The sequence below is a fragment of the Mirounga angustirostris genome, unplaced genomic scaffold (assembly GCF_029215605.1).
Source record: "Mirounga angustirostris isolate CCGP_5_RB_7025 unplaced genomic scaffold, mMirAng1.0.hap1 SCAF_3, whole genome shotgun sequence".
Lineage (NCBI taxonomy): Eukaryota > Metazoa > Chordata > Mammalia > Carnivora > Phocidae > Mirounga > Mirounga angustirostris.
In genome coordinates, this window is record NW_026991711.1 from 185,690,115 (window position 1) to 185,703,390 (window position 13,276).

The following is a 13,276-nucleotide window of genomic DNA, read 5'->3' on the forward strand; positions in this document are numbered from 1 at the left end:
ATTGTCTTTGTTTTTCCCCCTCAAAGTTTCCTAGTCTTCATCTGAAAAACCTTTGTTTTCCAAATAGCCAGAAATCCACCAAAGCATTCAGTACCACTGAGCAGGTGTGAACATCGGATGCCCTTGCTCAAAAGAATAATGTTTCCACAGGCCAAGAGCTGCATGGAACATGTGACTGACAGCTACATTTTGGGGAGCACGCATACGTGCGAGGGATGGTGCTGAGTGCGTGTGTGACTTCCTTCACCCTTCCACTTTGTCCTCTTTTTTATGTGCGCATTCTTTACCCCCACCCCCCCAATCTCTCCTCTCCCTGGCTTTCCTGCCCATCTGCTGTCCCTCACCTCCATGTATTTCATTTCTTTCCTCCACTCCCAGAGTGACAGAGATAGGAACAGAAGTCCAGCATGTTACCTGCCATTTTTAGGGGTGACCACACAGCCTGGTTTGCCAGGGGACTGTGGTTTATGCCTGCTATGTCGGTTAATTATTAATACTGTCCCCATCACCTCAAAAGGACCTCAGTTGGACAATATGCCACATGGTCTCCTCAGATATTTTTTTGTTATTGTTCAAGATTTTATTTATTTATTCATAAGAGACAGAGAGAGAGGCAGAGGGAGAAGCAGGCTCCCCGCTGAGCAGGGAGCCCGATGCAGGACTCGATCCCAGGACCCTGGGATCATGACCTGAGCCGAAGGCAGACGCTTAACCATCTGAGCCACTCAGGCGCCCTCCTCAGATATTTATTGAGCAAATTCTTGCACTCCTTGTCCTTTACTTTAAAAAGGATTGAGTCAAGTGCCTTAAATTTTCTTCCTTGAGGAGAAAAAAAAAAAATGTTTTTAAACTAGATTAACACTTTTGTGAATGTTTCTCAATAGCATTCTACTAAGGTTCAATGGCCATTGGTAAAGTCACTATGTGCTAGCTAAAGTTTTGAGTTGTCAAACTCATGAGAAGAAGAATTATTTCATAAGAAATCCAGGCCCTACATCTGCTAGGCACATCATATTCAGAAACTGGAATCAAGACCCATTCATGGTTTTGCATGATGTATTCTGTTTTCTATTGCAGGAGGAGGAATATCAAGAAGGTGGTCCAGCCAGCCACGGGGCCACGACCCTGGAAATTCACCCATTCAACAGCACAATCTCCTGAGTCTGTTGGTCACTAGGGTGAGAGCCAGGGGCTGGGAAAAGGGCCAAAAAGGCCTCAGAGGACTAAGCCATCAGGGCAGATTGGAAAGAGGTGAGAAACAAACCACCAGGAGCAAGAACAAGAAAGGGGCCATCCTAAATGAGAGAAGGAACAACAAAGCACCAACTTGAACCGTCCACACTTTGGGTGGGATTTCTTCTTTTGCTCAACTACTAGTTTCCCTTAGGACCTTCAGGCAAACTGACACTGATGAAACATGTCATTTCAAGGACTAAATAAAGAAATGCTTTAAAAGGAGTGAATGGAACTAGAGTTTGTTATTTATATGCTAGGTTAGAATTTTAGTTTCCAGTTAAAAGAACGCGAAAGCTACAGAGAATTCATAGAAGTGAGGGCAGGAACCACGTTATTATTTAGTTCCCCCAACACCTAACATTGTGCCTGGCATACAGTGACTCCTTCACATACCCTTTTTAGCCGACACATGATACGCTACGTAATTTCCAAAGTTTTGACATATATATGAGCCCGTGAAGCCATCACCATAATCAAGATGTTGAACACATCCATCACCCCCAAACATTTACTCAAGCCCTTTTCAAATTCTTTCCTCGCATCCGATCCTCAGATCCACTGATGTGCCTTCTATCACCTTATGTCCCACCAGCAGTAAGAGTTCTAGTTCATCCACATCCTCACCAGCGCATGGTGTGGTTGAAATTTCTTTAATTTCAGCTCTTCTAGAGTTATGTGGTGATAACTCACTGTGGTTTTAATTTGCATTTTCTCCATGATTAATGATGTTCAATAGCCTTGTGTGCTTATTTCTCGTCCATATAACTTCTTCGCTCAAATTGTTTGGTTTATTTTTTTTTTAATTGGGTTGTTTATCTTCTTACTATTGAGCTTTGAGAGTCCTTTCGATATCCCGGATACAAGTCCTTTCTTACAGATATATGATTTGCAAGTATTTTCTCCCAGTCTGTGTCTTACCTATTCATTCTCTTGTCAAAATCACTTAAGGGGCAGAAGGTTTTCATTTTTTTTTTTTTAAAGATTTTATTTATTTATTTGACAGAGAGAGAGCACAAGTAGGCAGAGTGGTAGACAGAGGGAGAAGGAGAAGCAGGCTCCCTGCTCAGCAGGGAGCCCGATGCGGGGCTCGATCCCAGGACCCTGAGATCATGACCTGAGCCGAAGGCAGACGCTTAACGACTGAGCCACCCAGGCGCCCCGGTTTTCATTTTGATAAAGCCCCATTTAATCAAATTTTATCAATCATGTTTTTGTTATTGTTCGGAGAAATCTTGGCCTGATCCAAAGAAACTTCGGGGTGTAATAGACCTGGGCATTGCCTTGATGTTAGGAATGTTTATGCTGATGTATAAAAAGCTACAAAGATTTTCTACTGCCTTTGTCTGGAAGTTCCATGGTTTTAAGGTTTTGCATTTAGGCCTGTGATGAATTTTGTTTTTGTATGCCAGATGTATGAAGTAAGGATTAAAGTTTGGAGTTGGTTGTTTTGCTTGGGGATATCCCATTGTTCCAGCATCGTTTGTTGAAAAGACTATCCTTTCTCCAGCAAACTATGTTCTTTGCTCCTCTGCTAGAATTGTATACACTTCTGATCAAAAAGCGGAATTCTCACAGAGGCCTTCATTAACAGCTGCTAAAACATAAAACATGCATACCCCTAGATGTAGCAATTCCTGTCTAAAGAAATACAAGTGCAAGTACGTAAGGACCTGCCTAGGGAGTTATAACAGTATTATCTACAGGCAGGAGAACAACAAAAGAACACAGACATGCCCCAGATACGCCTTGATAGAGGAAGGACTGAATAAATTGTGGTCCAACTCTACCACAGATTCTATGCAGATACTAAAAGGAATGAGTTGGGGCTACGTTAGAGTAGCCCCCCCTTATCCATGGGGAATATGATCCAAGACCCCCAGCGGATGTCTGAAACCACAAATAGCAGCGTGACAACCTACATATGCTGTTTTTTCCTATTCATACACGACTGTGATAAATTTTAATTTAGTTAGGCACAGTAAGAGATTAACAATAACTGATAATAAAATAGAACAATTATAACAATATACTGTCATAGAAGTTCAGTGAATGTGGTCTCTGTCTGTCCCTCAAAATATCTTATTACACTGTACTCATCTTTCTTCTTGTAATAAGGTGAAGGATGTAGGCATTGTCACGTAACCTTTGACTACTACTGACCTTCTAATGATCTGTCAGAAGAAGGATCATGTGTTTCTGGACTGTAGTTGACTGCAAGTAACTGAAACCATGGAAAGCAGAATCGTGGAGAAGGGGCAGCCACTGTACTGACCAGAAGAGATATCTAGGAATCACTTTATAAAGTGAAAAAACAAATGCATAGTAATACATATATAGTATGATTATATTATTGAAATACATGAGACAGACCTAAATTTGCCTCTGTATATTTGTATATGTTTGCACAAACCTGGACAAAGTTGTGGAAAAATCACGACCAGACAGATCACATGAGTTTCCTTCACGAGTAGAATGGGGAAGAGAGAAAGGGACAAGCTTATTAACATACTTCCCAGATGTCTGATCTGTTACCTTGTTATCGTAGGCAGCTATTATTTTGTAATTTTTCAATCAAATTAGGTATAAAATAGTAGCCATGACATGAAGCAGATAAGCCATTCCATTTGACATCCATACAACCATTTGGGAAAAAAAAAAAAATTCCCATTGTTTTGTTGGGTTTTGTTTTTTTTTTTTTTTGGTGCTTGGTTCAAGTACTCAAAAGAAAATTCTAAAGTAAGTGTTACAGACTGAATTGCGTCTCTCCAAAAATTCATATGCTGAAGTCCTAAACCCCAATACCTCAGGATGTGACCCTTCTTAGAAACAGGCTCATCGCCGATGTCATCAGCCAAGGTGGGATGGGACCGGAGGAGGGTGGGCCCCTGGTGTCCTTCTCAAAAGACACACCCAGGGAGAACGCCGCGTGCAGACCGGCAAGGCGGCCACAAGCCAGGGGACAGCTAAGATTTCCGGGAACCCACCAGAAGCGAGAAGGGAGGCACGGAACAGACCCTTCCTCACAGCCTCCGAAGAAACCAACCCTGCCCGTCGGCTTGATTTCAGACTTGGGGCCTCCGGATCTGCTGTTGCCCAGGACGCCCAGCCTGCGGGGCTTTGTGATGGCAGCGCTGGGGAGCGAACGCACTAAGCTACGGAGAACTTAGGCCCAACACAAACCAGCCACCCACCAGCAGCAGGGCCCCCCGGCCCCGGGGACAATCCCCCCGCCCCCCAGCACACTCCGAAAGGAAACGCGGGCTCCACGACCCCCACCAAGGGTGGCTCGGGCCCGGGACGTCGCCCACACCTGGGCATCAAAGCAGGCGCCTCTTCCTCCCGACAGCTCTGCTCTCCCTGCCCGGGCCAACGGGCCGCATTCACTCCTCCCCGAGGAAGAGAATGAAAGGAGAAATGGCATTTAAAACCCGGAGAGGCTCTTCACCCGCCGACCCGCCGACCCCAGGGCAGCCCTGCGCGGACTCAGGCTCCTTTGCACCCTTTGCCGTCTGAGCCACCGAGGCCACTGCGTGGAGAACACCAGCCCGGCCCAGGAAAGCAAGGGTGACTCCTCGCGACATTTGCTTTGGGTCTTCAAAGTGAGTTTCGCAGTAGAAAGAGGTTCTTCGTTAAGATAATTTACACCGTTACCAAGTGAAAAATGAAAACAACCCAGAGTATCCAACCAGATGCAAATAATCATCCAGACCATCATGTGGGGCTGCCCTGAACAGAATCTAAAGTGAACCCCCCCTTGTCCCTGCTGGGGAGAGTCAGTCACCAGCGGGCCTGTTACCCAGAGACCCCGCAGAGACTGACAACCTGGACTGTTTTGAGGATAAAACCCTAACCTTCCCTGGGCCTCCGCCTGCCTGGGAGAGTATCGCCGGGATCCACCTTAAAGCAAACTATCTTCCACATCCCATAATTTTAATGACCAAAGTTAACTGCCTCTTGAAGTACATTTACTGTATTTTCCGGAGGCGCTCCCTTTAGCAACACAGAACCCGTTTGCCGCCGTTCCTGGGATGTGGACCAGAAGCAGTAATTTAGTTGTTTTATAATGTCTGTTTTCATTTTTTCTGAATCCACTGTAAATAAATTCACACACTCGGTATAAAAAGAGCACACTAGAGAGACACGTTCATTTTGTCCCGGTTTATGAAAGTCAGGCATACCTAGGCTTCCAGAAATACAGAGAACGCGGTCAAAAGCAATATGGTTTCATGAGTGCATTGAGTTTACTAGGGCTGCTGTAACCAATTACCACAGACGGTGCTGCTTAAAACAATAGAAATGCATTCTCTCATGGTTCTGGAGGCTGGAAGTCCCAAATCAAGACGCCGGCAGGGCCATGCTCCCTGCAGAGGCTCTAAGGAAGAACCCTCCCTTGATTCTTTCTTCTAGCTTCTGGTGGATGCCAGCAACCCCCGGCATTCCTTGGCTTGTGGAAGCCCAACTCCATTCTCTGCCTCCGTCTTCCCAAGGCTTTCCTTCCTGTACCTCCTCTGTGCCTTCAAATCTCTCCTTAGAAGGACTCCTGTCACTGGATTTAGGGCTCCCCTAATCCAGAGTGACTCAACTCGATTATATCCTATTTTCAAACAAGGCAACATTCCCAGGTAGCGGGGTTAGGACTTCAGCATATATTTGGCGGGGAGGGGTTCCCTACTGGAACCTCCCTTATCAAAGCAAGACCTCAGTGGCAGCCACTGAGGGAAGAGGAAGGAGCTCTGGGCCATCAGGCATGGGAGAGAAGACCTCAGCAGGATGAGGACCCCAAGTGGCACCAGCATTAGGGGAGAGAGCTCCCCTGAGACTTTGGAAGCACTGAAACAGGCCAAAGGCACAAAGCCAGTCTGTGTCTGATTCCTGACACTGTCCTCTTCCAGTTCTTGGCCTGAGGGTTTGGACCTGGGGAATACTCTGACGTTGTATCACCGGTTGGCAGCTAAACTGGGATCAAAACTCCTTTTTAAGTTAACATAAAATGATAGGAACTAATTCCACTAGACTCCAAGGACGTCTTTGGACAACGACCTCAACTATTTCTTCGTGCTGTACTTAAACAAAGCCTCCGTTGAGATGTGGGCTCCAGGGGAGGGGAGGGCTGAGTGAAGCACATGGCAGTGTTACTGAGCGTTTCTGGACTACTTTTATTTGCTGACCACTAACGACTCCCTGCATTGCCACTATTCGCTCTTTGTGGAGTCGAACAGCTCTGTGGAACGGAGCCTGATTCCCCAGTCTGTCTGGGACTGACTCTTCCAGGACCCAATTTACAGGATTAATTTACACAGTAGCAGGGCGCCTGGGTGGCTCAGATGGTTAAGCGTCTGCCTTCGGCTCAGGTCATGATCTCAGGGTCCTGGGATTGAGTCCCGCATCGGGTTTGTTGCTCAGTGCAGAGCCTGCTTCTCCCTCTCCCTCTGCCACTCCCTCTGCTTGTGCTCTTCTGTCTATCTCTCTGTCAAATAAATAAATAAAATCTTAAAAAAAAAAAAAAAAAAATTTACACAGTAGCATGGGAGTCACTGGAAGGAGGGGGGTGGGGGGGGAGGAGAGAGCCGATCTGGAACATCAAACAAAATGCAAAAGTTGCCTAACACCCCAAGATAACCCAGTACAGTCAACATTAAACAGCCCAATTTAGGCAATGGGTAACCAGAGGGCAGAGGTGTTTCCAAGGCTGACATTTTGCAAGTCACTTGGTGGAGATTTCGCTGACAAACTCAGAGAAAGATCCAATGATGACAATCGGGAATTTCAGCTAAAGTATGACATAGCAGCTTACTTCCCCCAGGGGTGTGAGCCACCCAAAGAGGGCAGCCCTTGTTGTCACAAGCAACCATACCGCTGCCACAAGGAAGACGAAAGCCGCCTCTGGGCCACTGGGACCACCACTGCTATAATTCTAGCTCTTAGTAACAAGAGCCCCAGCATGTGGATAGCATCGTCTTATCCTTTTGCACTAGAGAAGTGGTTAAGAAGTAAGTTCTGGGGCGCCTGGGTGGCTCAGTTGGTTAAGCGACTGCCTTCGGCTCAGGTCATGATCCTGGAGTCCCGGGATCGAGTCCCACATCGGGCTCCCTGCTCGGCAGGGAGTCTGCTTCGTCCTCTGACCCTATCCCCTCTCATGTGTTCTCTCTCATTTCTCTCTCTCAAATAAATAAATAAAATCTTTAAAAAAAAATTTAAAAAAAAGTTAAATTGTTCATAAAACAAAAACTCAGCAATTAAAAAAAAAACTACTGATAACAATATTGCATGGATCTCCGCAGACATCACGTTCAGCAAAAGCCAGCCACCAAAGAACACAGACCGTGTGACTCCTTTGATACGATATTCAATAGATAAAGTAATCAAAAAGTGACACATGTCGGGGCGCCTGGGTGGCTCAGTTGGTTAAGCGACTGCCTTCGGCTCAGGTCATGATCCTGGAGTCCCGGGATCGAGTCCCATATCGGGCTCCTTGCTCGGCAGGGGGTCTGCTTCTCCCTCTGACCCTCCCCCCTCTCATGTGCTCTCTCTCTCTCATTCTCTCTCTCAAATAAATAAATAAAATCTTTAAAAAATAAAAATAAAATAAAATAAAAAAAAAGAAGTAAGTTCTGAAGCCAGACCGCCTGGTTCTGATTCCAGCTCCGCTCATTTCTAGCTGTCCAACCCTGACCAAATCATTTCACGTCTTTGGCTTTCAGGGGGTTTTTTGTTGTTGTTGTTGTTTTTCACTATAAAATGATGATAAAAGTGGCTATGGCAGATAAATGAACTAGATAATTCAAATAAAACTCCTTAGCACACCGCTCATTTCTAGCTGTCCAACCCTGACCAAATCATTTCACGTCTTTGGCTTTCAGGGGGGTTTTTTGTTGTTGTTGTTTTTCACTGTAAAATGATGATAAAAGTGGCTATGGCAGATAAATGAACTAGATAATTCAAATAAAACTCCTTAGCACAGTGCCACATGTGTGCTCCACAGAAACGGACTGCTGTCATTACCTTCCTTAATCTGTGTTCCTTTTGTCAATTTGGTCAGCCTGGGAAAGTGTCATATCTGCCAAAGTCTTCTCTCTGCCCTGTGGGTCTGGTCTAATGGTCTCTAGCTGACGTTCTAAAGGGTTCTTCAGTCACGTCTCAGGGGAAAAGTGAAAAGGGCATAATAACAGAGAAATAAGTCTAGAACAATCCACAGGCCAAGTGAAGGTGAAACCTACCAGCTAAGGCTAGGCAGAGAAAGGACAAGGTAATCCTGGGGGACAAAGTACTCTTACCTAAAATCTCCAAAGTTTTATCTCCAGTAAAACTTAAGTTCTATTTACTTGGACCTTTTTGCCAGCCCAAAGTTTCACCAGAAACCAAAGAAAGCAGGATCTGGTCTTCTCCCTACCCTCCCTCATTGCACCGCATTTTGAAGGTGCTGATGCTCGGCCACTGAACAAAATGAGAATAAAAAGTGGTGAGGGCAAGAGAATGATCCAGGCTGAGAAGCCAAAAGCCAGCTTTATGGATAGAAGTTCTGCATTTTCTGGATCTGCCACGGAAAAATTTCAATCTCAGGGAAGACAGACAAACGATTAAATTGGAACCTTTAAAGAATGTCTCATAAGGGGCACCTAGGTGGCACAGTCGGTTACATCTCTGACTCTTGGTTTGGGTTCATGTCACGATCTCAGGGTTGTGAGTTCGAGCCCTGCATTGGGCTCTGTGCTCAGCACAGAGTCTGCTTGAGATTCTCTCCCTCTGCCTCTCCTGTTAATTCTCTCTCTCTCTCTCCCTCCCTCTCCCTCAAATAAATAAATCTTAAAAAAAAAAAAGAAGCCTCATGAGAAAACAGTTACATACTGACTCCACAATTAGAATTTGCTAGAACCTGCTTCTCATACACCTTCCTACTATCACGTTCCACGCCATCCTTGTGAGAACTACACCACAGGCAAGGATCTGTTGGCCTCCTTTGTCTCAAACTCTGCCTCCATTCATTTTTCTTTTGCTCTCCTCCTTTCCTGGCCTGCAGAAAAATGTATCTGGAAGCTCACTGAAGACATATGCTCTGGGAAAATACACGTTTCTATGGCTAACGTCTCCTCACTCTTGTATGGATGAGTCTGTCGTTTCTAACGGATTCTCCTCTGCCCGAGATTTAAGACAATTAGGAAACTCATGCAAATTTTAAAATATCGAGGCCAGAAGTAATCTCATCTCTATGTTAAAAAACCAATACATAGCCCTTTTCTACTGAAAAGTCGCCTTTACTTCTCTGAGAAGAACCTGTTTCAAATCTGCTTCTTTAAAAATTTATAACTCTCCCGAGTCCCTCCAAGAAAAAAAGTCCACTGTGTAATATAGAAGGTGAAGAGGGAAGAACTCATATTTATTCATTTTTAAAAGTTGGGGTGGAAATTTAAATCTTCACATCCCTTTTGATCCTATTATATTTTTAATGGCAGAAGCTCCCAGCCAGGGCTCGAGTGGGATGCAACAGAAGTTTTAACATTCAGGGGAGCAGATGAACTTGCCGCGGGGTGTGTGACTGAATGAGAAATGATCCAGCTCAGCCCTGCTTGGGGCAACAGGTCGCTCTGCCCATGCTGGATTTGGGTCAAGCAGCTACACCTCAAACCGGGAAACATCGGCATCATTTTGTTTGGCAAAGAGGTGAGTATTGATAGTGATAATCAAACCCGATCAAAGATGTCCTTTCCTGAGCAAAAAAGGCTGGTTGCCAGCCCCAGATTAGCTAGAGAGTGACTGTCTGGCCTGAGCAAGATTCTGCCACGCTCCCAGGGCCACAGAGCCTTTGAAGAGGCATCATCTAGCTCATAAAATCAATTAAGAAAAGATGTCATTCTATTCTTCCCTCGCCTCTTCTGTTTCTAGGTATTTGTACAATAAATTGGTTCCTGAGCCCTTAGTCCTATTAGGAAGCTCTGGGAATGCTTCCTTGAAGGATTTTCTGCACTCCAGCTCATCTAAATTGAAGTCTTGCATTAAAAATTAATGAAGAAAAAAAATTAATGAGGTTGTAGGAGAAGGTTAGGATTTGTGTAGGAAGGGTGGGGCTATAACTTCATTCACGAGTGGGACTTATCATTTATCTCCCCATTGAACACAATTTCCATCACCATCTCCTTGGCCACAGAATCGGGGCAAGATAAAGTATCCCATTCACTAAGGAATCGGAAACCAACGTTCCTATATGGTGGTGCCTTGAGGGCAACAAGGAGAAGAAAAAATCCCAGACAGCAAACAGAGACCGTGACAAACATAACCACAAGGAATGTAAATAAAATATTATTACACGCAGCTCACTCACCACCTCACCCTCAACAACTCCCTCGCTCAGAAACAAAAAGTAAAAGCATACAAATTGTGTGTTTTGAAAAAAGAGTCGAGCTGCTGTTTGGAAAGAAGCCACGACTATGAAGATTTTTTTTTCTCCATTTGGCTCACTTCTATAATTGCAAGGCTTGAGCCGAACCTTTAAAAGAGAACCGGGTTTGTTGACTAATTTAAATTGGGGAAGCATGAAGGTGAGCCTGGTGTTGGGAAGAACCTTCCAACAGGGATTTGATCTTCGTCAGTGATAAGACATGTTTACCTGAGCTTTCAAAAGCCCAAACCCCGGCTCTTTCAACATGACACTTCAAAATGAAATAAATGCATTGCAAGCGCAAACTGTAATAAACCAGACTCGAGCCAAACGCACATGTGTACATTTCACAGAAGAGCCAGGAGGACATTTCTAGTAAAGGAACGATTGCCATGCGGAACGTAAGCCAGAGCTCTTGCCTGCCAAGGGTCACGTGCTCCAGAGCACACAGGAGTCCTTAAATGAAACAGGCCGGTAGAAATAACTTCAAGAGACAAAATCCACAAACTTTGCAGAGGCACAGAGCCCCAGGCCAGAAAAGCCACTTCCAGGAACTCTGGCCTCATCTCTCCAAGGACTTCTAAGACCTGTCCTCCTCACTTGGATGGGGGGACCTTCCACCCCATTCAGTCACCCCTTCCTTTAGAATAGAAGCCATGCCCTGAACCAAAGGGGGGATTCAAATGCACAACTGGTAACTGGTGTTACTGCCAAAATACATTCACTTACCTCTGGTCAATCATTCAGAGCTCAATGTGATACTCTCTTAGTAGGATGAGGAGGTTAGAGGTTGGTCACCCACCACCTTGTTCCCAAGGCTAAAAGTCCCTTTTCTTGTTTAGTCTGTTTGAGACCCTGGGGGACTGGCCTAGTGTCTCAGGTTCTGTTAATATGAACCCACTCCCCACAAATCCACAGGCCCCAGGGAGGCTTAGAAAGGGATGGGGTGGGGGGGCATCTGTTTCTGCTAAATGCAATGCCCTCTGCAGGTTAACCCTCAATATGAGAACTCTCAGGCAAAGGTCAGCCTCTCCCAACATCTAAGGGACAGTCTGCATTCTGCATTTGGAGCTCTGAATTTTCATTGAGAAAACTCCCAAGCCAGCCAGGGCTCCTGGCCTCCACTGTTCTAAGACTTCAGACCCACTCAGCCTCCAATGGTGCTCTATTTTACCACTTAAACACTTCTTCAAAGTTTACTACGAAACAATGTGGCTCTGAGTCTGCCAAAAGTTTCACTGCAAGATTCAGTGGATTTTATCTGGCAGAGTAGCTGCCCTCTCTCTTGAGAATATTTGTGAGCAAAAGGCAGTCATCAAACCTCGCAGTCTGGGCAATTCTAGGGTCCCAAAGCATCACTGGAGGAACTCCTTTCCATAAACATCCCTCTTTTTCATTTTGACCCCCTTCCCAACACCCCAACTTCAGAATCCAAATTAAAGGCAGTCTGTCATTTCAGTAGACAGCACTGAAAAACTTTTGATGGGATGACCCAGAGCGTTAAGTATTCCTGGCTGAACTTAACTTCTGATTTCCAAAATATATGGGGGAGCTGAAGTTCAGGGAAGATGAAAGGAGAGCACCAACAAATAGGAAAAAAATGAAATGAAATGAAATAATAAAATGCATATCGTGGCCAAGCCAAAACAAGTTTGCTATTTCCAAATTATACTGGCAAATGGATGCTTTCACACATCATTTGCTCCGTCTTTCCGGGAGACAAAAAAGAAGAAAAAAAAAATCTGGATGCAAAAGCCCTAACCCCAGACCAGTGAACTGTGTCAGTGGAATGCAACCTAAAATTGCTGGTCAGAAAGTGCAACCTTATATCTATCAACACGCACACAAACACCGAAGCCAAAGTTGTAACGCCCGAAGCGGTGCATTTGTCAATTGATCACCCCCTCGCCCCCGTCGGTGCCCGGCGCTGGGGTAAGCTGACAGCATCCTGCTCTTACCCGGGCGTCTCACACGACCGCTCTGGGTAAATCCCCGCCAGGTGGGCAGAGGCGCCCCCCTTCCGCTCCTCCGGCCGGGGCACCTCCTCCTCCAGGCTGGCCCCCGGCCGTGCGGGTGCCCTTACCTGCAGGCGCTCGGTAGCCGGCTGCCACATCTTCCAGCCCGGGCTTTGGCAGAGGAGGCGCTGGCGAGACTCCGGATCGCGCCGGGGGGCGAGGGGCTGCGGTCCCGCTTTACATCTGGGGTCGGGGTCCGCGGGAGGTGCGTCCGGGAGCCGGCCGCCGCCGCGGGGTGGGCGCCGGGGGCCGCGAGCGAGGAGGCGGCGCCGCGCTCGGCTGCCGGCAACTTGTGGGCACGGCCGCGCGCCGGCTGTCCTGGCGCAGCTGCGAGAGGACTGCGCAGCTCCGCCCGGGCCCGCGAGCGCACGGCGGCGGCGGCGGCGGCGGCGGCGGCGGCGGCGGCGGCGGCGACCGCTCCCTCCTCCCCCGCCGCCGCCGCCGCCGCCGCCGCCGCCGCCGCCCGGACCTGCGCGCTCTGAGCATGCCCGGGGCCCGCGCCCCCCCCGCCCCCCCGCCGAGAGCCGGTACCCCGGGGCCCCAGATCCTGCCTCCGGCGGCCCTGGCCACCCCCCGCTCCCCGCGGGAGCCCCGGGCCGGATGGGGTCCGGGAGAGGGGTCCGGCTGGCTGGGGAGGGCCGAGCCTGAGCTC

At 47.1% G+C, this 13,276-nt stretch overlaps 1 protein-coding gene across 3 annotated transcripts in view; it reads right to left on the reverse strand.

Annotated features, from left to right (window-relative positions):
* PID1 (phosphotyrosine interaction domain containing 1) overlaps positions 1-13,050 on the reverse strand; it is a 225,584-nt gene extending 212,534 nt beyond the window's left edge. Inside the window, exon 1 of one of the 3 annotated variants that reach the window (XM_064587203.1) lies at positions 12,693-13,050. In XM_064587203.1, the coding sequence (XP_064443273.1) occupies positions 12,693-12,722 (30 nt within the window). In that variant the 5' untranslated portion in view covers positions 12,723-13,050. The remainder of the gene's footprint in view (positions 1-12,692) is intronic. The other 2 variants (XM_045867800.3, XM_045867799.3) reach the window with 2 other exon arrangements.
* Between the last annotated feature and the right edge of the window lie 226 nt (positions 13,051-13,276).